The sequence below is a fragment of the Elephas maximus genome, chromosome 3 (assembly GCF_024166365.1).
Source record: "Elephas maximus indicus isolate mEleMax1 chromosome 3, mEleMax1 primary haplotype, whole genome shotgun sequence".
Taxonomy (NCBI): Eukaryota; Metazoa; Chordata; class Mammalia; order Proboscidea; family Elephantidae; genus Elephas; species Elephas maximus.
In genome coordinates this window covers 149,508,365-149,535,660 of record NC_064821.1, presented here as the reverse complement: position 1 = coordinate 149,535,660, position 27,296 = coordinate 149,508,365, and the positions used below count along the sequence as shown (strand labels likewise).

The window sequence follows — 27,296 nt, the reverse complement described above, 5'->3', positions numbered from 1 at the left end:
TGAGTGCATGAGGTTTACAGCTCCCTCCCAAATATTCTGACCAGAAACGGACAGTTTGAAGATTACTTTATATAGACATTCCAAAGCATATAACAGAGACAGGCCTAGCAGAGTTAACTTTTCAGACTTCTAATTTAAAGAGTCTATCCAAAGCTAAGCTAGTTGGCAAAGAAAACTTAGTACCATCAATTCTTTTAATTAATTATATCATCAATTTCCTTAGGAAATCAGACAACTGATAAAAAAAAAAAATTTAACCTTCAATGAAAAGAAAAAGTATAGAAGACCTAAAGGCCTTTCCTATGTTTAAAATACATGAATTTTTACACAGACTTGAAAATATCTATTTTTCCTGGAAGCTTTTTGCTTCCTTATTATTCATGGCTGTGTTACGGAGAGCATCTTCATGAAAACTGAAGTACTGCTGTGATGGTAAAACTATAAACATAAGATGAACAATAAAAACATAATGCAAGTCACCTATGTAATTTTAAATATTCTAGTAAATACATTAAAAAGTAAAAAAGAAACAAGTGAAAATAATGTAATAATTTATTTTATCAAATACAGTCAAATTAGTATTTTAAAATGTAATCAGTATTTTAAAAATTAATGATATTTCTTTTTTTTCAAACCAAGGCTTTGAAATCCGGCGTATATTTTATTCTTATAGTATGTTTCGATTCAGACCAGCCACATTTCAAGTAAATAATTGCCATATATGGTGGTTTCAGAGCTACACTGACTAGTATGGTAATAATGCAGGGAAATCACAAAGACATGCAAATTAAGTTTCCAAAGATTCCCACTTACCACATTAATAAAATAAACACATTTTAGTTTAAAAGAACTCTTTCATTTCGTCATCCTTACCTCTCACCCTAAAAATCTGCTAAAAAGCAAAATCTGATTCCAAATAGCAGAATGCAAAAGGAAAATACAGTTGCAACACCAAACCTTAAGTCACACAAATACTGGCCAGTTCGAAATTTAAATTAGCATCGTTTCCTTTCTTAATTAAAATGCATTGCTATTAGACTTGAATTTTACCTCCTTAAATTCATCTCTGCCGAAGACTTTGTATTTTCAAGATGAAAAGAAAAGGACATTAACACATGGGGGGAAGCTGTCTCATTGCAACACTAAGGCTAATCATTAACTTTCATCAAACAGATCTTTGACACTGCATTGAACCATTTCTTATCTTTCTAGGGTTGTTACACATACTCATTTTAAAGAGGGATAGCTGCAGTAAAGCTATGGGAAGAAAAATAGTTTTTAAAATAAAGTTTGATATTTCATGTTTTAATTTTCTAAAATATTGCCATTTGTATACTTTCTGAATAAGTCGTTGGTCTTGAAAATTCTATCATGTGATCTCCAGCATCATTTCTATCACCAAGGCCATGTTTTCTAACTATCAATCCTTATTTGTTTCGAACTTTCACATTCCAATCACTAGTAATTATCAACGCTTCTTGACTGCGTGTGTGATAATTTCAGACTGCAGAAGTCAGTAAAAATTTTCAATTTCCTCATCTTTGGCATTAGCAGTTGCTGCATAAATTTGAATAATAATCATATTAACTGGTCTTCCTTCTAGGCATATAGATATTATCCTATCAGACAGTGTTGTACTTCAGGGCAGATCTTGAAATGTTCTTTTTGACAATGAATGCAACTCTATTCCTCTTCAATCTGTCACTCCCAGCATAGCAGACCACATGATTCTGATTCAAAATGGCAATACCAGTCCATTTCAGTTCACTAATGCCTAGGATATTGAACTTTATGCATTCCATTTCATTTGGGACGACTTCCAATTTTCCTAGATTCATACTTCCTATGTTCCACATTCCAAATATTAACAGATGTTTGAAGCTGCTTCTTTCTGATTTTGAGTCATGCATTTTTTCAACAACACAAACAGCCACTACACACATGAACCTCACCAGATGGAAAACTCGGGAATCAAATTGACTACATTTGTGGAAAGAGATGATGGAAAAGCTTAATATCATCTACCAGAACAAGGCCAGGGGCCAACTGTAGAACAGACCATCAACTGCTCATATGCAAGCTCAAGGTGAAGCTGAAGAAAATTAAAACAAGTCCACGAGAACCAAAATATGGCTTTGAGTATATCTCACCTGAATTTGGGACTATCTCAAGAATAGAGATGCACTGAACACTAATGACCAAAGATCAGACAAGTTGTGGGATGACATCATCAGTGAAGAAAGCAAAACATTATTAAAAAGACAGAAATGAAAGAAAAGGCCAAAATGGATGTCAGAATAGACTCTGAAACTTGCCCCTGCTAGTTAAAGCAAATGGAAGAAATGATGAAGTAAAAGAACCGAACAGAAGATTTGAAAGGGCAGTTCAAGAAGACAAAATAAAATATTAGAATGAAATGTGCAAAACCCTGGAGTTAAAAAACCAAAAGGGAAGAACATACTCAGCATTTCTCAAGATGAAAGAACTGAAGAAAAACTTCAAGCCTCGAGTTGCAATACTGAAGGATTCCATGGGCAAAATACTGAATGACACAGGAAGCATCAAAAGAAGATGGGAGGAATACACAGAATCACTGTACCAAAAAGAATTGGTCGATCTTCAACCACTTCAGGAGACAGCATATGATCAAGAACCGATGGTACTAAAGGAAGAAATCAAGCTGCACTGCAGGCATTGGCGAAAAACAAGGCTCCAGGAATTGATGGAATACCAACTGAGATGTTTCAACAAACAGATGCAGCATTGGAGGTACTCACTCATCTATACCAAGAAATTTGGAAGACAGCTAACTGGCCAACTGACTGGAAGAGATCAGTATATGTGCCCACACCAAAGAAAGGTGATCCAACAGAATGTAGAAATTATCAAACAGTATCATTAATGTCACACACAAGTAAAATTTTGCTGAAGATCATTCAAAAGTGGTTGCAGCAGTACTTCAAAAAGGGAACTGTCAGAAATTCAAGCTGGGTTTAGAAGAGGACGCAGAACAAGGGATATCACTGCTGATGTCAGATGGATCTTGGCTGAAAGCAGAGAATACCAGAAAGATATTTACCTGTGTTTTATTGACTATGCAAAGACATTCAACTGTGTGGGTCATAACAAATTATGGGTAACACTGCAAAGAATGGGAACTCCAGAACACTTAATTGTGCTCATGAGCAACTTATACATAGACCAAGAAGCAGTCATTCGAACAGAGCAAGAGGATACTACTGCATGGTTTAAAATCAAGAAAGGTGTGTTTCAGGGTTGTACGCTTTCACCGTACTTATTCAATCTGTATGCTGAGCAAATAATCCAAGAGGCTGGGCTGTATGAAGAAGAACGGGGCATCAGGATTGGAGGAAGACTCATTAACAACCTGCATTATGCAGATGACACAACCTTCCTTGCTGAAAGTGAAGAGGACTTGAAGCACTTACTGATGCAAAGACTACGGCCTTCAGTATAGATTACGCCTCAACATAAAGAAAACAAAAATCCTCCCAACTGAACCAATAAACAGCAGCATGATAAATGGAGAAAATACTGAAGTTGTCAAGGATTTCATTTTATTTGAATTTGCAATCAATATCCACGGAAGCAGCAGTCAGAAAATTAAACGACGGATTGCATTGGGCAAATCTCTGGCAAAAGATCTTTTTAAAGTGCTAAAAACCAAAGATGTCACTCTGAAGACTAAGGTGCACCTGACCCAAGCCATGGTATTTTCAATCGCTTCATATGCATGCAAAGGCAGAAAATGAATAAGGAAGACTGAAGAAGACCCGATGCTTTTCAATTACGGTGTTGGCGAAGAATATTAAATATACCATGGACTTCAGAAGAACGAACAAATCTGTCTCGGAGGAAGTACAGCTACAGTGCTCCTTAGAAGTGAGGATGCAAGACTTCGTCTCACGGACTTTGGACATGTTATCAGGAGGAACCAATCCTGGAGGTGGACATCATGTTTCGTAACGCAGAAAGCCTGTGAAAAAGAGGAAGACCCTCCACGAGATGGATTGACACAGTGGCTGCAACAATGGGCTGAAACATAGCAATGATTGTGATGATGGCACAGGATCGGGTAGTGTTTCTTTCTGTTGTACACTGGGTTGCTATGAGTTGGAACTGACTGGACAGCACCTAACAACAACACACTTTCTGAATCAAGCAGAGTTAAGGAACATAATCAGAAACTCGTCTACATTTGGAAAAGGGAAAAATAAATCCTATATAAAAGCAAAGACGCCATTATGCTACAAGTGGTAACTATGTCTCATGATTTTTACTTTAGATATGCAACTTACATACACAAACCACAGAATTGGTCAGAAAAATTATTCTTCTTACAAATTTTCCCGACTTAATGTTGGTGGGGAATGGTAGGGCAGAATGGGGGAAGAGAGCTGGATCATAATGTTTGTCACTTTATTATTACCTTTTTTTTTTTTTAATAAAATCAAAGGGGTGTGTTTTTCTACCAGGATTTTTCCCCTAAGGCAAAACAAGATGCTGCGACATCCACCCATTCTCTACACAAAAATCCTTCCAAGGATTCTGGATTTTAGTGTTTTAATGGTTTAACCTTCTACTCCTACTGTTTCTTCCAATTCTTACTTGTCAAACATCTCTTTTCTGAACATCTTTCAATAGTTCTGGTAATTATTCTCTAATTCTTAATGTATACATAAAGCATATATGCTATTCAGGAGTGAACTGTGAATTAATTAGGACAAGTGCATCTCACCCACAATAATCTTTAGTATAAAAACCAGTTGCCACTGAGTACATTCCAACTCACCGTGATCCCATGTGTGTCAGAGGAGACCAAGTGTGCTCCACAGGATTTTCAATGGCTAATTTTTTAGAGGTAGACTGGCAGCCTTTTTTCAAGGCCCCTCTGGGTGGACACGAACACCAACCTTTTGGTTAGCAGCAAACAGTTTAACCATTTGCACCATTCAGGGACTCCATCTTTAATATGGTGCTATGCATACAATAGGAGCCCTGGTGGCACAGTGGTTAACAGCTACAGCTGCTAACCAAAAGGTCAGTAGTTCGAAGCCACCAGCTGCTCCTTGGAAACCCTATGGGCCAGTTCTACTCTGTCTTATAGAGTCACTATGTCGGAATCGATCTGACAGCAAAGGGTTTTTTTTATGTATACAATGCCGTGTATATTTTAGTTGAAGGAGCCCTGGTTAGCCTCAGCTACTAACCAAAAGGATCAGTGGTTCAAATCCACCAGCCACTCTCGTATGAGAAAGATGTGGCAATCTGCTTCCATAAAGATTGTTGTTGTTTTTAGGCGCTGGCGAGTTGGTTCCAACTCATACCAACCCTATGTACAGCAGAACAAAAAGCTACCTACCTGGTCCTGTGCCAACCTCACGATCATTGCTATGTTTGAGCTTACTGTCGCAGCCACTGTGTCAATCCATCTTATTGAGGGTGCTCCTTTTTTTTCACAGATCCTCTACTTTACCAAGCATGATGTCCTTCTCCAAGGACTGGTCCCCCCTGATAACACATCCTTGGAAACGCTATGGGGCAGTTCTGCTCTGTCCTATAGGGTCACTATGAGTCAAAATCAACGCGACGACAACAGATTAGTTACAAAGACCCATTGTTGTCACTCGATTCCAGCTAATACACCCTACAGGATAGAGCAGAACTGCTCCATAGGGTTCCAAGGAGCAGCTGGTGGATTCAAACTGCCAACCTTTTGGTTATCAGCCATAGCTCTTAACCACCGCAATGCCAGGGCTCAGATGAGTTAGTAGTTATATTTTAGTTGCACAAAAATTACTGATCATGACCATAAAAATAAATTTAATCTTGGTCATTTACAAACTCAGCAACAAAAGGTATATTTTGTGCAAACTATTTTATCCATATAACGACCAACTCAAAACCTATAAATCCTTTGTACCTTTCGGCATTATCTGTAACTGCTTTATTTTGCCAGCCCTGTCCCAGCTTCATATTCCACTAACTCTCCCACTCCATGCCTCCTTTTGTGCTATTTAATAGCCCCTGTCATTTTCTCTCCTCTTCTCTAAGGATCTATGTGCTCATAAGAGCCTTCACACAACCTGGCATCCTACTTTACTCTTCCAGGGGTTTCATCTTATTCAAAAAAACTTTGCCAGTTTATGTATTATGCTAGAGAACTATCTCCTCCCCAAACCTCTAACAAAAGGTTTTACTCAAAATCTTTCAAATGGAGTAAACAAAGGGGCAAAAAAAAAGTTAAAATAAATTCTATATATATATTAAACCCACAGAAAGTTATCATATGGTACACCCAGCTTTCTACTTCACCCATCAAATGCTGAGAGCCAAAGAAAATCCTTTAAAAGTACTTTCTAGAAATGACCATCAGAAAAGGTTAATTTCTACCACCAGGTTACTATGGGCTGATAATATTAGGTCCTCTTCTATTACAGCTCATTTGGGCCTGGCTCAAAATCCCTAGCTCCTAAATTCGTTTTCCAGGGAATTTCTTTCATGCCTCAGCTTTCTGTCTCCATCTCAAGAATAGTAAGGGACTAAGCCTGTGGACAGGTCTTTGTAAAGTAGAAATTTCAATAATTACCTCAGGAGTAAATTTTTTTAAAAGCTGGGCAGCAGTAGTTTATATAGTATTAGCTCCTAAATTTAATTATCAAATAACATAAATTCATTTTTCTAATTTTATTCAAACTTCTTCCACAATGCAAAGAAAAATAACCTTATAAAAAATTATTTCATTCTAGCAAAATGGAGTTAACAGGGACAAGATTTAGCCTCACGCCTGAAACAACCAAAAAAGAACAGATAAAATAAATGACAAGAAAGGTTTTCAAGGCTTTGGACAACAGGCAACAATGGACAGCAAAAATTCCTGAGACTCAGGAAGTAAGTAAGATAAGCACTATGACTGCCAGCTTATCTGCCTTGAGAGAGTTTCTAAGCGCCAGCACATGTAGGGAGCACTCAGGCTCAAAGCCAACTGTACTCCCTGAGTTGAGGAGAAGGAGCTGAGGGTCTGGGGAGACAAAGGCCACTGGAGTTCACAGAGTTCCAGAGAGGAAAGAACTATACAGATAAAGATCTACAGAGATTAGCAGAGGATCTCCAACAAGTATTCAGCAGGTAATAGATCAGCACATCCGTATAGAGAAACTCACCAAACCCAGACAAAAAAACCTCATAAAAAGATTACAAGAAACAGATCCCAGCATTCACACAGGGCCAAAAATAGTACCTGTCGCCATCAGCTAGGCTAAAAACCTCATGTTTCAAGGGATATTGGGTAGAGTACACAAAATGCTCTTGCCTCAGTAGGGAGGAACAACACCCCTAGACTGTGCACTACTCCAAAGCAAACTCTGGAGCAAACTGTTTCCAAGTATCTTAACTGAATTCCAGAATAAGGCTCAAGGATATTTACAAAAAAAAAAAATATCTAAACCCAACAGGATAAAATTCATAATGTTTGGCATCCAAGCAAAAATTATCAGGCATGAAAAAACACAGGAAAATATAACCATAACGAGGAGAAAAAAATCAATCAAAAGCAACCCAGTATTAGAAGGAGAGTCAGGAATAGGAAGAAGAAACAGAATGTGTGGCTAATCGCCTCTATAAACCACTACCCCTTTCCCATGGGACCAAAAGAATTGGATGGTGCCTGGCTACCATTACTGAACGTTTTGATAAAGACTCTATAGAAGAATCCTGATCAAAAGGGAGAAAATGCAGAGCAAAATTTCAAATTCTTATGGAATCCAGACTTTCTTAAGCCATGGGGGCTGGATGAACCCCTGAAACTATTGCCCTGAAATAATCTTTAAACTCTAAACCTTAAACCAAAAATATTCCTTGAAGTTGTCTTAAAACCAAACAGTAGTTTAGCTTAATCAGTCAAGAATGTCTGCCTTAAGCACTGTGCTCTTTTAAAATTTATCTATATGGAATCAAATTGATAACTGCAACTTAAAAGATTCGAAGGGGGCAGGGAGTTTATGTTAATGGTGGAAGAGCAACTTGGAAAAGGAAGGTGAGAATGCACAAACTGGAAGAATATAATAAATGTCACTAAATTATATATGTAGAGACTGCTGAATTGGTGCATGTTCTCAACAACAAAAAAAAATCAGAAAAAAAGTAAATTAGCAAATGAAAAAAAAAACTAGTATTGCCTCAAATGTTAGAATTACCAAAGCCATTAAAAATTATCTTAATTGTATTTCTTATGTTCAAAAAGTAGAGACATACAAAAAAAGTACACAACTCCAATCTCTACATATGAAACTACAATATGAGAGGTAAAAAATACATTGGATGGGATTAATAACAAATCAGACATGGCCAAAGACAGTATTAGTAAACATAGCATAGCAATAGCAACTATCCAAAAAGGAATTTTAAAAATGAGCACAGCATCAGTGAGCTCTGGAACAGCTTTAAAAGGAATAATATTTGTGGAACTGGAATCCCTGGAGAAAAGTAAAGAAAGGAACAAAAAAATTTTTAGACAAATAATGGCTTAAGTTTTTCCAAATTTGATTTAAAAAATCTACAATAAGCTCAATAAATCTCAAATATAAGAAAAATGAAGAAAACTACATTAAAGGTACCACAAAATCAAGTTGTTTAAAAGCAGTGTTAAAGAGAAAATATTAAGAGAAGACAGCGAAAAAAAGACATACAGAGAAACAAAGGTAAGTAACACATCAGATTTCTCATTGAAAACAATGTAAGAGAAAAGCCAATGAGCAACAGCATTAAAGTACTGAAGAAAAAAAACAAAACGCTTTCAGCCTAGAATTCTATACCCAGAGAAAGTATCTTAAAAAAAAAAAAAAGACAAAATAAAGACTTTCTCAGACATACAAAAGCTAAAAGAATACATCACCAGCAACATCACCTCACAGGAAATGTTAAAGGAAGTCCTTCAGGTAGAAGGAAAACAATACAAGTGGAATTTGGATCTAGGAATGGACAGTATCAGAAATGGTAACTATATAGAAAAATATGACTTTTTTTTCATTTCAGTCTTTTAAAAAATAATTGTTAATGCAAAAATAATAATGTAGCATGAGATTTATAACATACATGAAAGTAAAATATATGACAATAGTATAAAAGATTGGAGAGGAGAAATGTATGTATATTATTCTAAGATTCTTACACTGCATATGAACTAGTAGAAGTCTCCTTGAAGGTAGAATATGACAAGCCAAAGATGTATACTATGAACCCTAAAGCAACCATTAAAATAACAAAACAAAGAATTATAGCTAATAAGCCATCAAAGGAAATAAAACAGATACTTAGAAGAATATTCAATTAAGTCAAAAGAAGGAAGAAAAAGAATAAAATGGAGCAAAGAACTGTAGAAAACAAATAAGAAGGTGTTAGATTTAAACATAACCGTATCAATAATCACTAAATGTAAAAGGTCTGTTTTGCTCAAAACCTCAAAAACATTACGTTAAATGAAAGAAGTGAGTCACGAGAGACCACATATGTTATGGCTCCATTTATATGAAATGTCCACAGAGGGCAAATCCACAGAGACATAAAGTAAATAAGTGCTTGCCAGGGGTTGGGAGAAGAGTGAAATGGGGAGACCTAATCGGTATAGGGTTTCTTTTTGGGGTGATGAAAATGTCTGAGGTGATGAAATCGGAAAGCGGTGATGGTTACACAACTTTGTAAACATATGAAAAACAACTGAATTTTATGGCATGTGAATAAATTAAAAATAAAAATATGATAAAAATACAAAAAAATCTGAAATAGTAATAAAATATATTTTTTAATTGGATTCATCCCTGCAAGATTATACTTCCCCTCCCACTCATATAATATTTTGCCACATGATTGCTTTGGTCAATAAAATATAAGTGTAAGTTGTGTGTACCACTCCCTAGCAGATGTGTTTTAAGGTGTTTCCACTATACCTCTTACTCTCTGTCATAAATTCAGTATGTCCTAGATAGGAGTCCTGGATTAAAGGGGTGTGGAATAAAGACATGCCCAACTTACAGCTTAAGAAGAAAATGAATCTTAACAAGAAATTTACCTTTGTTGTTACAATGGATAAATGAAAGAAAGAGAGAAAAAGAAAGAAAATGGTCTAAATAGCCCAATTAAAAGGCAAAGATTGTACAAAAAGCAGGAGTCCCTGAGCGGTACAAATGGTTAAGCACTGGGTTACTAACTAAAAGGTTGGTGGTTCGAATCGCCAAGAAAGGCCTGGCAATCTGCTTCCAAAAGGCCACAGCCATAAAAATCCTATGGAGCACATTTCTATTCTGACATAGTTCTACATGACAAACCACAACAAAAGTGATTCAACAGCAATTGCTTTATTGATTGGTTAAAAAAAAAAAAAAAGACCCAACTATATGTTCCTAATAGATGAACTTTAAAAACAAAGGAAAAACACAGTTTAAAAGTAAAACAGTAGAAAAATTTTAACATTATTCAAAAAAAGCTACAGTAGCTATATTAATATGTGACGAAGTAGATTTCCAAGGAAAGAATATAACCAGGGTTAAAGAAGGTCATTTAGCAAGACGACAAGACATCCTAAGTGTTTACAGATGTAATAACAGAACTTCAAATTACATGAAGCAAAGGCTGACAGAATTTTTTTAAAAAATACACAAATCCACAATTATAGTTGTAGGTTTCAATAGCCTCTCTCAATAACTGACAGAACAAGTAAACAGAAAATCACTAAACATAGTAGATTTGAACTATAGCGTCAACCAACTTGAACCAATTGACATTCACAGAACATTACATGTCACTTTGACGACTAAGGTAAGACTGACCCAAGCCACAGCTTTTTCAATCACCTCACATACAAAAGCTGACAATGAAAAAGACAGAAGAATCGATGCACTCAAATTATGGTGTCGGCAAAGAATATTATATATACTGTCAACTGCCAAAGAACAAACAAATCAGTCTTAGAATAAACACAACCAGAATGCTCCTTAGAAGCAAGGATGGTTAGACTTTGGCAGACTTACTTTGGACAATCACTAGAAAAGGACATCATGTTTGGTAAAGTAATTGTTATTAGGTGCCATTGAGTTGGCCCCAACTCACAGTTACCTTATGCACAACAGAATGAAACACTGCCCGGTCTTGCGCCAGCCTCACAAACGTTGCTGTGCTTGAGCCCATTGTTGCAGCCACTGTGTCAATCCATCTCGTTGAAAGTCTTCCTCTTTTTCACCGACCCTCTAGTTTACCAAGCATGATATTCTTCTTCAGGAACTGATCCCCCCTGATAACATGTCCAAAGTATGTGAGGCGAAGTCGTGCCATCCTTGCTTCTAAGGAGCATTCTGGTTGTACCTTTTCCAAGACAGATTTGTTCGTTCTTTTGGCAGCCTATAGTATACTCAATATTCTTCACCAATACCACAATTCAAAGGCATCAATTCTTCTCTTCAGTCTTCCTTATTCATTGTCCAGCTTTCCCATGCACGTGGGGCAATTGAAAACACTGTACCTTGAGTCAGGTGCACCTTCGTCCTCAAGATGACATCTTTGCTTTGTAACACTTTAAAGAGATTTCTTGCAGCAGATTTGCCCAATGCATTGCACCTTTTGATTTCTTGACTGCTGCTTCCATGGGTGTTGATTGCGGATCCAAGTAAAATGAAATCCTTGACAACATCTTTGTTCTGATTGCTTATTGGTCCAGTTGTGAGGATTTTTGTTTTAGTTGAGATGTAATCATCCTGAAGGCTGGTGGTCTTTATCTTCATCAGTTAGTACTTCAAGTCCTCTTCACTTTCAGTAAGAAAGGTTGTATGATCTGCATAACGCAGGTTGTTAATGAATCCTTCTCTAATCCTGATGCCCCATTGTTCTTCATACAGTCCAGCTTCTTGGATTATGTGCTCAGCATACAGATTGAATAGGTATGGTGAAAGGCTACAACCTTAACACACCTTTCCTGACTTTAAACCATACTGTATCCCCTTGTGTTGTTTGAACAACTGCCTCTTGATCCATGTACAGATTCCTTATGAGCACAATTAAGTGTTCTGCAATTCCCATTCTCCACAATGTTATCCATAATTTGTTATGATCTACACAGTTGATATGCCTTAGCACAGTCAATAAAACACAGGTAAACATCTTTCTGGTATTCTCTTCTTTCAGCCAGAAATGACACCAGCAATGATATCCCTGGTTCCATGTCCTCTTCCAAATCTGGCCTGAATTTCCGGCAGTTTCCTGTTGATATGCTGCTGCAGCCGCTTTTAAATGACCTTCAGCAAAATTTTGCCTCCATGTGATACTAATGATATTGTTTGATAATTTCCACATTCGGGTGGATCACCTTTCTTGGGAATAGGCAAAAACATGGATCTCTTCCAGGCTTCAAGTTGTCATTTCCAGCATAGTAGACCATATGATTGCCTGATTCAAAATGACCAATACCAGTCCCTTTCAGCTCAGTAATGCCTAGGATATCTATCTTTATGTGTTCCATTTCATTTTTGACCGTTTCCTATTTTCCTAGATTTCTACTTCGTATATTCCAGGTTCCGATTATTAACGGACACTTGCAGCTGTTTTTTCTCATTTTGAGTCGTGCCACATCAGCAAATGAAGGTCCCGAAAACTTGACTCCAACCACATCATTAAGGCTGATTCTACTTTGAGGAGGCAGCTCTTCCCCAGCTGTATTTTGAGAGCCTTCCAACCAGAGGGGCTCATCTTCCCCCTGCTATTCATAAGGTTTTCACTGGCTAATTCTTTTTAGAAGTAGACTACTGGGTCCTTCTTCCTAGTCTGCCTTAGTCTGGAAGCTCAGCTGAAACCTGTCCACCACAGGTGACCCTGCTGGGATTTGAATACTCATGGCATAGCTTCCAACATCACAGCAACACACAAGCCCCCACAGTATGACAAAAAGACAGACTCATGAGGGTGGTAGAGGGTCAGTGAAAACAAGGCAAACTCTCAATGAGATGGAGCAACGCAATAGCCACAACAATGAGCTCAAACATACTAACAATCACGAAGATGGCACAGGACCGGACAATGCTTCATTCTGTTATACATTAAGGTCACCATGATTCAAACTTCAATGTAATTCACTAAATTATCAACTAAAGGAGAAAAAGAGTATGATCATTTTAATAGATACCAAAAAAGCATTTGGCAATATCAACATCTATTTCTTTTAAAAACTCTCAGTAAATAAGTGACAGGAAGCAACTGCCTCAACCTGATCAAACGCATCTGCAAAAACCTATACATTTTTCCCCCACTCTCTGAAAGTGTGCGTTCCTATGAAAGCTTTCGTAAGCCGAAATGGCATAAAGCGAGAAAGCAATTACCATTAATTTAATTGGAAAAATTTTTGAGTGTTCCCAGACCCGAAAAATAACGTACCAAATCATATCAAATAACACATAAAGCCCTTTAAAAGCTCTCTTGAGTTTTTCTGACACTTTAGGACACACCTTACTAATGGATGCACAAAATAAATCAAGATAAAGCATACAGTCTCCCAGATACAGTTCAAAGCTATGGCGGCTTGATGCTGAGATGCTGAGTGTAGTTCCAGGGGAAGGATCTTGGCAACGCCACTCTTGCTGCTCAGCGTGCACGCTGCCTCCTTAACGGCTCGCTGCAAAACAAACACTGAGCGCTATGTCTGCCTTTCGCCTTTTTTCTTAAGGGAGAAAATCCTCCTCAGATTTCTTTCAGTTAGCGAAAACAGGTACTAATGTAAAATGTAGGTCTTTTGTAAATGCAAAATGGTGGAAAGCGAGCTTGCAAAAAGTGAGGGATTCCTGTAGTTAGCATCACACTTAATGCTTTTACCTTAAGGTCAGGAACACAACAAAGATGTCAGTTCACCACTTCTATTCAAATTGATACTGGATGTACTGGCCAGTGCGATAAGGCAAAAAAAAAAAGAGATTAAAAAAGGCATCCAGATCAGAAAGGAAGAAGTAAAAGTGCCCTTATTCACAACACATGATCGTCTAAACAGGAAATCTAATGGAATCCACAAAAAAATCCCTACCAGAACAATAGCTGAATTTAGCAAGGTTATGGGATACATGATCAATTTTATTTCTATATGCTAGCAATCAACAAGCAAAAATTAAATTCACGAAAATGGTAACATGCACAATAGTTTCAAAAAATATGAAATACTTAGGGATAAATCTGATGAAAGATCTAAAAGAAGTACTCATTGAAAAGCACAGAACAATGCTTCAAGAAATTAAAGACTTCAGTAATTGTGAAATAGATTCTGTTCATGGGTTGGAAGGCTCAATGTTGTTAAGGATTTAATGTATTCCCAGTCAAAATCCCAGCAGGCAGTTCTGTAGAAAACCTTTTCACAAAAGATTCAGTGGAGAAAGGACAGTCTTTTCAACAAGTGGTGCTGGAAAAATTAGATATCCATAACCAAAAAATGAACTATAATCCATACCCTGTACCACATATAAAATTTACTCAAAATGGATTATAGACCTTAATGTAAAACTTAAAATTATAAAACTTCTAGAAGAAAACATAGGAGAGAACTTGTGTCTTAAAAGCACAGTCCAAAAAGCAACAATTTGAAATTGGACTTCAAAATTTAAAATGTCTGCTATTTGAAAAACACGAAGAGTCTGAGGGAAAATTTCTGAAAATCAGAAGTTCTTTTGAGATAAAGGACTTGTATCCCAAATATATAAAGAACTCTCAAAACCCAATTTTTTTAAATGGGCAAAATTTTTGAAGACACCTTGTCAAAAAGATATACAGATGGCCAATAAACATATAAAAAGATATTCAACACCATTAGAGAAATGCAAATAAATTAAAACCACAATGAGATACCACTACCTATTCAAATGGCTAAAATTAAGAAGGTAGCGTTGGTGAGGATGCAGAGGATCTGCAAATTTCATACACTGCTAGTGAGAACGTGAAAAAGTAGACCCCTTCGGAAAACAATTTGGCAGTTAAATGTACACCTAGCATTCCTGAGTAATGGCTCAACAGAAATGAAAGCACACAGTCATACAAAGGCTCATACAGAAATGTTCATAGCATTTCATAGCAACAGATGAACGGATGAACTGTCATATATCCATACAATGGATACAAAAAGGTGTAAATTAAAAGGAATGAACTACTGACAGATTACGACATGGATGAATCTCAAAATAATTAGGCTGAGTAAAATTATCCATACAGAGAAGAGTACATACTGTATGACTCCATTTCTAAAAATTATAAAAAATTAATCCTAGCAAAGTAATCTACTGAGACGGAAAGCCGATCGATGACTGCCTTGGGACAGATAAGGAAGGTATAAGAGGGAAAACGAATGTTCATTTTCTTGATTTTGGTGATAATTTCAAGGTGCATATGTATGCCAAAACTTGTCAAAGTGTACACTTCAAGTATGTGCAGTTTATTAGATATCAACTATAGATCAATAAAGCAGTTTAAAAAACTATCTCTGTTATTACTCTTAAAGCTGGTGGCATTACAGATCTTTATGAGCACAAGAGTGCTCTCCCCATATATTCTTTTGTAGCTGATGCCATAAATGGCTTCTGACAATAACACAGGGAAGGGGCACACAGGGTCCAGAGTACACATTCCTAGCAGAACAACTATTCTATTTCATTCCCATTACGAAAAGGGATTCTTGGCCATTATAGATAAACTTAAAGATTTTCCACTCTAAACCAAAATCAGATATACATCCTAATTAAATTATTTTACACCTTAGACAAAGGGGTCTATTTAGAAAGTTTAAAATAAAAATGATAGTTTTATTTACCTTAAAAAGAAAAGACTGCTAAAATTCAGGACAGATTTAGACAATTCATTAAACTAAGAAACAAATCTCTAATGAAGAAAACTGAAGACATAAGGCAAAGATTAGTCCAAATGCCTAATGGACCACAACTACCAAGGCCTCCATCAGACTGAGTCCCATACAACTAGATGGTGCCCGGCTACCACCAACTGCTCTGACAGGGATCACAACAGAAGGCCCCGGACAGAGCTGGAGGAAAATGTAGAACAAAATTCTTAACTCACAAAAAAAGACCAGGCTTACTGTTCTGATAGAGACTGGAGAAACCCTGAGAGTGTGCCCCCAGATACTTTTTTAGCTCAGTAATGAAGTCACTCCTGAGGTTCACCCTTCAGCCAAAGATTAGACAGGCCCATAAAACAAAACGAGACTAAAGGGGCACACCAGCCCAGGGGCAAGGGCTGGAGGGCAGGAGGGAACAGTAAAGCTGGTAACAGGGAACCCAGCGTCGAGAAGGGAGAGCGCTGACATGTCGTGGGGTTGTTAACCAATGTCATAAAACAATATGTGTACTGTTTAATGAGAAGCTAGTTTGTTCTGTAAACCTTCATCTAAAGTACAATAAAAAAAAAAATCTCTAAAGCTACCTGAGTCAAAAGGAAATTTTAGTCTAAGACCAACTCCCCACCCCACACACATATCCAAAAAGACTTGAAAACTTCTGTCAAGTGATTTTGGTAAACAAAGAGCCAAAAACAAGAACATTCTTAATATCAATAAATATTTAAAGTTTTGACCATAATATATATACTTATGTATGAATGATTGAGTTTATATAATAATTGGGAAGAGAAAAACCGAGCATCCTCACTCACCTATTTTGTTCCTCCAGTTTAGCCAGGAGTTCTAAGTCGTCTGGACTCAACTGTGATGGAGAAGAAGGGGAGAGGGCTGGCGTTGACAGTGTGGTAGATGAGGATGTAGTGTGTAATGAAGCAGATGGACTTGCCACCTGACTGGCCATCTGACTGACTGTGTGCGATACTGTGTTCTTCACCCATGTGAGAGTAGAACTCAGCTTTTCTGCAACCTTGTCTGACGCCACCTAAGGATAAAAATTGTAAATATTTTATTTTGGTTGTACTACATTTATCACCAATGACTGGATAATCCTGTTAAGTTTTACTTAATAACCACAATCAGAATGTTCTCTTATTCCAGGTTAAAAAAGGTCAAGCCCTCTTTTAGCAGCAATTACCTAACATGCAGCCTGTGGAAGCTGTTTAGTTCAGCTCTGCACTATGAACAAACTAGAACAATGTTTTCCAAACTACAGGCTAAAACTCATCATTGGGTGACAAAATCAATTTTATCAGTAACGGCAGCATTTTTTTAAATGAAACAGAAAGAAAATATCGAGTAAGGATTATTTTATGTAATTCTTGTTTGTTACATAATATTAAAAATATGCATTACATGTATGCACATGTATGGCTGTATTGAGTTGTGATATAGGATGTGTTATTTATTGGGGTTGCAGTCACAAACATTTCCAAGCTGAGGACTTAAAACATGTTTATTAGGTGACTAGGATATGGAAGTCCTATAACATGGCTAATCATTGAACAAAAACTGGGTGTGTTTAGTATAAATAAGTTTTAATGAGATCCCTGATATCTGTCTTCAAACCACAAAGGAGTCTTTTTATAGAAGAGGGACTACTTCCAGAGGAACAAAAATATAATAAATGGATTGAGGTAACAGTCTGAGGGGTAGAATTTTTAAATAGCTGGAGCTGTTCTACCTAGAAAGAAAAGTCGTACATCCCTCACCAACGGCCTAAGAGCCAAATGTCAAGAGTTAGTTCAGGGTGAGTTTCTGTTTTAGGGAGGCGCCCAGGATAAGAAAAACCTTTAAGACCTTTAAGTTCCCTCCCAACTCTAAGATTCAATAAATTATACCTATGCCCACATACCCCCCCCCAATCATGCCATACTCCTAAGCAGGTAAGTACACAAATTCAGCTAGAAGAGAAAATGTACATAAATAACATTCACAAGACATTCACCACTTCGGTAACAGAAAAAGAATGTGAACAGTAAACATAATTGAATGCCTATGCAAAACTAAACATTTTTAATAATGTGAGTTTACAAAATAAGCTATAACAAGTTTTTTAAGGGAACCTGGATGGCACAAGTGGTTTATGATCAGCTGCTAACCTAAAGTTTGATGATGTGAACCCACCAACTGACTCCATGGAAGAAAGGCCTGGCAAACTGCTTCTGTAAAGATCACAGCCAAGAAAACCCTATGGAGCCACTCTACTCTGTAACGCATGGGGTCGCCATGAATCGGGCCAACTCAATGGCAGCCAACAACAACAATATTTCTTAAAAGACTATCATAAAAAGAGCTTTTTGTGAAGTGGTTAGACATGTAAAGGCTATAAATAAACTATGAAATATTTTTATGTACTTTGAGAAGATCCGAAATTTCATACAATAAATGAGTAAAGCACCATAGATTATTTTCTGAATCAACATATCCTCAGCTAACCTCGGCTTAAATATTACTGTTCACACACACACACAAATTAAAACACTAATATATACACCCAAATAAAAATACTATCCAGACTTCTGGTAGCAGGAGCCTAAGGCTTCCCTCCTCACCTCAAGACATATGTGGCTTTCTATCCCTCTGCCCTCACTTCTTCTACCTCAACCAGGAAGATTCGATGTAGATAAAGGATAAAATGGAAAACGAATTCTAAGGGCAGAGTTAAGTCGCTATATATGAGGAAGGAACATGTAGAGACAAAGATTTGGTTACAAGCACTGAATAAGGGCAAGATAACCCCTCGCTTTCTTTTCGTTTTCAATAACATCTCCCTCTCAGAACTTAACTTCTTTTGGGAATGGTATTAAAGAAGGGACGAGGGGGCTCTTATTGTTTAGGGAAGAGGCGCAATCCCCAAGAAGATAAGCAGGATGAAGTATGGGGCTCAAGGAAAAGAAGCAACAAGCAGGTCATCCAGGCCTGCTTCCAGGCAAAAGAAGTCCTTACCAGCGCACAGACCAGCACAGTACATCAGGGCAAAATATCAGAAACAGGAACCAAAGAAAAATTTCGCCAAAATTTTCTTTGTGCCAGAAAATGGTCGGAGCCATGGCAGGCAGCAAGGTAGCCCACTGTCATTCATTATGCAGTTGAGCTTCTCTAGAGATAGAACTACGAACTCAATTGTGAAGACAGTGCCAATTTACATCCTAAAAGCACACTATAATATTTAAAACCAAAAAATCAAAATTATAAAATCCTATAGAAAAATGTTACACTTTACTAATACCAACCATTAAATTTAAATATACTTACAACTTTTAGGAATTAACAGTTTACATTTCTAATATTGGAAAGTTTCCTTAAAAAACCAAACCCATTGCCATCAAGTTCATTCAGACTTATAGAGACTCTATGGGACAGGCAGAACCGCCCCATGGGGTTTGCAAGGAGTGGCTAGTGGACTCAAACTGTTGACCTTTTGGTCTGCAGCCAAACACTGAACTACTGTGCCACCAGGGCCCCAAAAGTCCCCTACTCAATTTAATTGCTGCAAAGGCAAAGGACACCTATTATTTAATTTATTAAAACAAATGTATCATACCCCTTCTGCACAGCGTTGCAGTGGGCTCCCATTGAAAGAGTTTGTGATAACCAGGAGCACAGTTCTGACATTCTTTCAACCTTGTTGAAATGTGATTCAGCGATGTTCAAAAACAGCCCATCTTCAGACTTTAAATTCTTAAATATAGCTGGAATGTTTAATTGCCATTGCACTTTAATAAAGGCTAATGCTCATGGTTCTAGAAATTCCACAAGACTGAATTATTTTTTATATACCATCATGTCCTATTTTTCTTTTAACTCCACTTTTTCAAACTTCCACCCTGCTGTCTCTGAACCTCTTCTCATCCTGTGGTAAGTTGAGGCCATGAAGACATAATAAATCTGTCAATACAACTATGTCACAAAGTTCCTCTCTACCTCATAGAGGTGGTACACATATATTTTTTAAAGTGAATATACCTTGAAAAGGTTTAAACCATCATTAAAAAGCCTTAGTAATCAGACACAAAAGGCCACATATGTATGATTTCATTTATATGAAATGTCCAGAACAGGCAAATCTATAGAAAGTAGATTAGTGGTTGCCAGGGGACAGAGGGAGGGGGGATGGGGAGTGGCTGCTAATGGGTACAGGGTTTCTTTTTGAGGTGACGAAAATATTCTGGAATTGGAGAGTGGTGATGATCGGACAACTTGCGAATATACTAAATGCCACTGAATTATACACTTTAAGGGGTAAATCTTAGCATATGTGAATTATATCTCAATTAGTAACAGCAGGTATTACTACAATGTTTGAATAGGATCTCCAATAACAAATATTAATGGCTATTATATCATTGTATATTTTATTAGAACTTAAAAGGATGCCCTTAACTCCCAAATTTTAACGATTCCAATCTAACACCCAAAATCACAGGGGAGAAAAAGCAACAGGTATGGTTAATTACTTCCTAAATTATATTGTGACGCTGGATCCCATTCCTAGGGCACAATATTCCCTTTGGGTAAAGGGCGTTTTGTGGCTGAAGAGGCAGCGTGAGTATGAATTCCTGTGCTATGACACAGGAAGTCAAAAGTCCCCTAAGTCTTTACATGTCAAAAGTCAAATTCCTTAGTGTTGGCACTACACATTTCACAGTGTAAACATTTTAGCTGCATACTGTTATGGACTAAATTGTGTCCCCCAAAAATGTGTCAACTTGGCTAGGCCATGATTCCCAGTATTGTGTGATTCTCCACCATTTTGTCATTTGATGTGATTTTCCTATGTGTTGTAAATCCTACCTCTATGATGTTAATAAGGCAGGATTAGAGACAGTTATGTTAATAAGACTAGACTGAATGTACAAGATTAGGTTGTGTCTTAAACCAATCTCTTGAGATATAAAAGAGAGAAGTCAGCAGAGAGACATGGGCGCCCCATATGACCAAGAAAGTAGAGCCAAGAGCTTGCATCCTTTGGACCTGAAGTCCTTGTGCTGAGAAGGGAAGATTGATGACAAGGACCTTCTCCCAGAGCCAACAGAGACAAAAAGCCTTCCTCTGGAGCCTGAATTCAGACTTCTAGTCTCCTAAACTGTGAGAGAATAAATTTCTTTTTGTTAACGCCATCCACTTGTGATATTTCTGTTATAGCAGCACTAGATGACTAAGACATAATAAATGCCAATTTTCTCTTTTAAGATTAACCAATTATTTTACAATTCTATTTTTTGTCTTTCCTGAAAAAGTCTACACCATTTTTAATATCTATTTATTAATGAACACATAAATAAGATGACTTTTATAATATAGTTCACTTTGGTATACCAACCCATTGTTCTCAAGTCAACTCCAACTCATAGCAACCCTATAGGAGAGAAAAGAACTGCCCCATACAGCTTCCAAGGCTGTTTGTCTTTATGGAAGCAGACTGCCACATCTTTCTCCTGCAGGGAAGATGGTGGGTTTGAACCTCTGATCTTTTCGTTAGCAGTCAAGTGCTTAACCACTGTACCACCAGGACTCCTACAGCTTCTCTAAATAAACAGTTCACAATCTATTATCACTTTACAATCTATCTTTAAGAAGTACAAGCAGGGGAAGTGGAACCAAGATGGAGGACTACAAAGATACTTCTGGCAAGCCCTCTTACAACTAAAAAAACAAAGGCCTGAAAAAACAAGTGAATTGAGTATATTTGTGACAAGCTGGTAGCCCTGAGCATCGAAGGCAAGCTTAGACAATGAACTCGGGGCAGGGGGAGGAAAAGACTGTTCAGAAGTGGAGAGGAGTTACCGGACCTGAATCGTGGGGAGCCCTCAGGAACCATTCCCTGAGCGGCGGCGGGCTGATACAAGTGTTCGGTCGCAGTTTCCTCAAGGAGAAGCAGCCAGCCGCACAGCCCATTCACACCTCCGGAATCTGAGAAGAACAGCACTCCCAGCAAAAGCTAAGTACTTCCGTACATTTTAACGCGCCCCGCTCCCCCATCCCCAAGCCAGCTTCAGCGGCTGAATCCCTGGGCCTGAGATAGGCCCTGTTGAGCACCTACTGCCTTCCTCCTGGCCTTGAGGAGGGAAAAAATTTGCAGTTGCGGGTAAAAGATAATTTACTAGCTCCAAAAACCAGGGGAGCACAAGACAGAAGTGGCTCCTGTCCAGGCATAAACCATCCGTGCACACTGAGCACCTTTCCCTTCTGCATGGACCTGTGTGGGCCTATTTCGGGAGAATAGGTCCTTGAGGGCAAACTCCAACCACTTCAGCTGTGCAGTGGAGAGGTGGGTGTTTGATGTTTGACATTGCTTTGCCTATTAAACAAGGTCCTCACCTACCCACATCAGGGACCTAAGGACTAGTAGCTCTACTCAGGTCACCCAGCCACCCGTGACAGGGGTCCAAAGAATAACTGGTACCTCCCAGTCTTTACAACCAAAAACTTTCGGTGCCCATGGTCCCTTGGCAGAACCCACCCACCTGCACGCTCTAGGGAACAGGGGCGCGTTTTCCTCAGAGACACTCGGTGGTCGGTTCTAAGCCCCCTGCCTTGTTCAGAGCGTGACTCCCTGCAGCAATTAGATACTGGTATATACGCCAATCACCCCTGCCCCTCTAAGACTGTAGGACAGAGCCTGCACCACACACTTGATGATCAGCTACCTGGAAACCTGAGATGAATTCATACAAGAAAAATGAATGGAATCCTAGACTGATATACCTGGTAACAGCTCTAGCCAGCTGGGGACAGGACAACAGAGCTCCAAAGGTGAAAATAATCAAGCTAACTCACTCAAGCAACCCATAGTGGTATACCAAAACAAAACAAAGCAAGCAGCTACGACACAGTAAGCAAGCATAAACTAATACAATAACTTATAGATGGCTCAGAGACAACAGTCGGTATCAAGTCACACAAATAAAGAGCCCGTGATCACCTCAACTGGTTCTCAAAACAATCAGGGATCTTCTAGACGAAAGTGCATTCCTGCAATTACCAGACGCAGAATACAAAAGTTTAATATACAGAACCCTTCAAGACATCAAGAAGGAAATGAGGCAATACGCAGAACAAGCCAAGGAACACACAGATGAAGCAAATGAAGAAATCAGAAAGATTATTCAGAACATAACGAAAAGTTTAATATGCTGGAAAAATCCACAGACAGACAGCAATCAGAAATTCAGAAGATTAACAATAGAATTACAAAATTATACAACTCAACAGAAAGTCAGAGGAGCAGAATTGAGCGAGTAGAAGCTGGAATTTCTGAACTCGAAGATAAATCACCTGGCACTAATATATTTGAAGAAAAATCAGATAAAAGAATTTCAAAAAATGAAGAAAACTTATGAATCATGTGAGATTATATCAAGAGAAATAACCTACAAGTGATTGGAGTACCAGAACAGGGAGGGATAACAGAAAATACAGAGAAAATTGTTGAAGATTTGTTGGAAGAAAACTTCCCTGATAATGTGAAAGATGAGGAGATATCTATCCAAGATGCTCATCGAACTCCACATAATGTAGATCTGAAAAGAAAGTCACCAAGTCATATTATAATCAAACTTGCCAAAAACAAAGATAAAGAGAGAATTATAAGAGCAGCAAGGAGTAAACGAAAAGTCACCTACAAAGGAGAGCCAATAAGAATAAGCTCGGACTACTTGGCAGAAACCATGCAGGCAAGAAAGCAATGGGATGACATATTTAAAAAACTGAAGGAAAAAAATTGCCTACCAAAAATCATATATCCATCAAAACTGTCTCTTAAATATGAAGGTGAAATTTGGACACTTCCAGACAAACACAAGTTTAGGGAATTTGTAAAAACCAAACCAAAACTACAAGAAATAATAAAAGGTGTTCTTTGGTTAGAAAATCAGTAATATCAGGTGTCAACCCAAGACTAGAACACTGGGCAGGGCAACCAGAAGTCAAACCAGACAGGGAAATCCGAAAGAACAAGCAAGGTTACAAAAAACAAAACAAAACAAAAAGCTCAAAACAGGGTAACAGCGATGTTATTACATAAAAGAAGACAACATTAAAATAATAAAGTGGGACTAAGAAATGTAATCATACACCTTCCGTATGGAGAAGAAGATATGGCGATACAAAGAAATAAAAGTTAGTTGTAAATTTAGAAAAATAGGGGTAAATAATAAGTTAACCAAAAGGAGACAAACTATCCTACTCATCAAAATTAAATACAAGAAAAAAATAGAGACTCAGCAGAAACAAAATCAACAACAACAAATATGAGGAAAGGACAATATACAATCTACTCAGCACACAAAATTAAGCGGGAAAAAGAAACTGTCAACAACACACAAAAAAGACATCAAAATGATAGCACGAAATTCATACCTATCCATAATTACGCTGACTGTAAATAGACAAAATGCAGCAACAAAGAGACAGAATGGATTAGAAAAACAAGATCCGTCTATAAGCTGCCTATAAGAGACACACCTTAGACTTAGAGACACAAACAAAAACTCGTAGGATAGAAAAAAATATACCAAGCAAACAATAATCAAAAAAGAGCAGGATGGTGGGAATGAAAAATGGTACAACCACTTTGGAAATCTATCTGGCGTTATCTTAAACAGTTAGAAATAGAACTACCATACAACCCAGAAATCCCACTCCTCGCAATATACCCTAGAGAAATAAGAGCCTGCACACAAACAGATACATGCACAGCCATGTTTATTGCAGCTCTGTTTACAATAGCAAAAAGCTGGAAGCAACCAAGGTGTCCATCAACGGATGAACGGTTAAATAAATTGTGGTATATTCACACAATGGAATACTACACATCGATAAAGAACAGTGACGAATCTGTGAAACATTTCATAACATGGAGGAACCTGGAAGGCATTATGCTGAGTGAAATTAGTCAGAGGCAAAAGGACAAATATTGCATAAGGCCACTATTATAAGATCTTGAAAAATAGAATAAACTGAGAAGAACACATACTTTTGTGGTTAAGAGGGGAGGAGGGAGGGAGGGTGGGAGAGGGTTTTTTACTGATTAGCTAATAGGTAAGAACTACTTTAGGTGAAGGGAAGGACAATACTCAATACATGGAAGGTCAGCTCAACTGGACTGGACCAAAAGCAAAGAAGTTTCCGGGATAAACTGAAGGCGTCGAAGGTCAGCGGAGCAAGGGTGGGGGCTTGGGGACCATGGTTTAAGGGGACTTCTAAGTCAATTGGCAAAATAATTCTATTATGAAAACATTCTGCATCCCACTTTGAAATGTGGTGTCTGGGGTCTTAAATGCTGACAGGCGGCCATCTGAGATGCATCAATTGGTCTCAACCCACCTGGAGCAAAGGAGAATGAAGAACACCAAGGTCATACGATAACTATGAGCCCAAGAGACAGAAAGGGCCACATGAACCAGAGACTTACATCATCCCGAGACCAGAAGAACTAGTTGGTGCCCGGCCACAACCGATGACTGCCCTGACAGGGAGCACAACAGAGAACCCCTGGGGGAGCAGGAGATCAGTGGGATGCAGACCCCAAATTCTCACAAAAAGACCAGACTTAATGGTCTGACTGAGACTACAGGAATCCCAGCGGACATGGTCCCCAAACCTTCTGTTGGCCCAGGACAGGAACCATTCCCGAAGACAACTCATCAGACATGGAAGGGACTGGACAGTGGGTAGGAGAGAGATGCTGATGAAGAGTGAGCTATTTGTATCAGGTGGACACTTGAGACTGTGTTGGCATCTCCTGTCTGGAGGGGGGATGGGAGGGTAGAGAGGGTTGGAAGCTGGCAAAACTGTCGCGAAAGGAGAGACTGGAAGGGCTGACTCACTAGGGGGAGAGAAAGTGGGAGTATGGAGTAAGGTGTATATAAACTTATATGTGACAGACTGACTTGATTTGTAAACGTTCACTTGAAGCTCAATAAAAATTATAAAAAAAAAGAGCAGGAGCGGCAATATTAATTTCTGACAAAATAGACTTTAAACTTAAATCCATCATAAAGGATACAGAAGGATACTATATAATGATTAAAGGGACAATACACCAAGAAGGTATAACCATATTAAATATTTATGCACCCAATGACAGGGCTGCAAGATACGTAAAACAAACTCTATCAGCATTAAAAAGTGAGACAGACAGCTCCACAATAATAGTAGGAGACTTCAACACACCACTTTGGTGAAGGACAGGACATCCAGAAAGAAGCTCAATAAAGACACGGAAGATTTAAATGCCACAATCAACCAACTTGACCTCGTAGACATATACAGAACACTCCACCCAACAGCAACCAAGTATACTTTCTTTTCTAGCGTACATGGAACATTCTCTAGAATAGACCACATGTTAGGCCATAAAGCAAGCCTTAGCAGAATCCAAAACACTGAAATATTACAAAGCATCTTCTCTGACCATAAGGCCATAAAAGTGGAAATCAATCACAGGAAAAGCAGGGAAAAGAAATCAAATACGTGGAAGCTGAACAATACCCTGCTCAACAAAGACTGGATTATAGAAGACATTAAGGATGGAATAAAGAAATTCAGAGAGTCCAATGAGAATGAAAACACTTCCTGTCAGAACCTTTGGGAAACAGCAAAAGTGGTGCTCAGAGGCCAATTTATATCAATAAATGCACACGTCCATAAAGAAGGGCCAAAATCAAAGAGTTATCCCTACAACTTGAACAAATAGAGAGCAACAAAAAAACCCACAGACACCAGAAGAAAACAAATAATAAAAATCAGAGCAGAACTAAATGAAATAGAAAACAGAAAAACTACTAGAAGAATTAACAAGACCAAAAGCTGGTTTTTTGAAAAAAATCAACAAAATTGATAAACCACTGGCCGAACTGAAAAAAGAAAAACAGGAGAGGACATTCAGGTAGCTAATAGATACATGAGGAAATGTTCACGATCATTAGCCATTAGAGAAATGCATATCAAAACTACAATGAGATTTCATCTCACTCCAACAAGGCTGGCATTGATCCAAAAAACACAAAATAATGAATGTTGGCGACACTGTGGACAGATTGGAACACTTCTGCACTGCTGCTGGAATGTGAAATGGTACAACCACTTTGGAAATCGATTTGGCGCTTCCTTAAAAAGCTAGAAATAGAGCTACCATACGGTCCAGCAATCCCACTCCTTGGAATATATCCTAGAGAAATAAGAGCCTTTACACAAACAGATATGTGCACACCTATGTTTACTGCAGCACTGTTTACAATAGCAAAGACATGGAAGCAACCAAGGTGCCCATCAATGGATGAATGGATAAATAAATTATGGTATATTCACACAATGGAATACTACGCATCAATGAAGAACAGTGAAGAAT

At 38.0% G+C, this 27,296-nt stretch overlaps 1 protein-coding gene across 8 annotated transcripts in view; it reads right to left on the bottom strand.

Annotated features, from left to right (window-relative positions):
• Positions 1–27,296, bottom strand: part of EVI5 (ecotropic viral integration site 5) — a 261,524-nt gene that overhangs the window by 179,829 nt on the left and 54,399 nt on the right. For all 8 annotated transcript variants that reach the window (XM_049879778.1, XM_049879780.1, XM_049879782.1 and 5 more), the window contains exon 2: positions 16,696–16,925. In XM_049879778.1, coding sequence (XP_049735735.1) covers positions 16,696–16,925 — 230 coding nt within the window. The remainder of the gene's footprint in view (positions 1–16,695; positions 16,926–27,296) is intronic.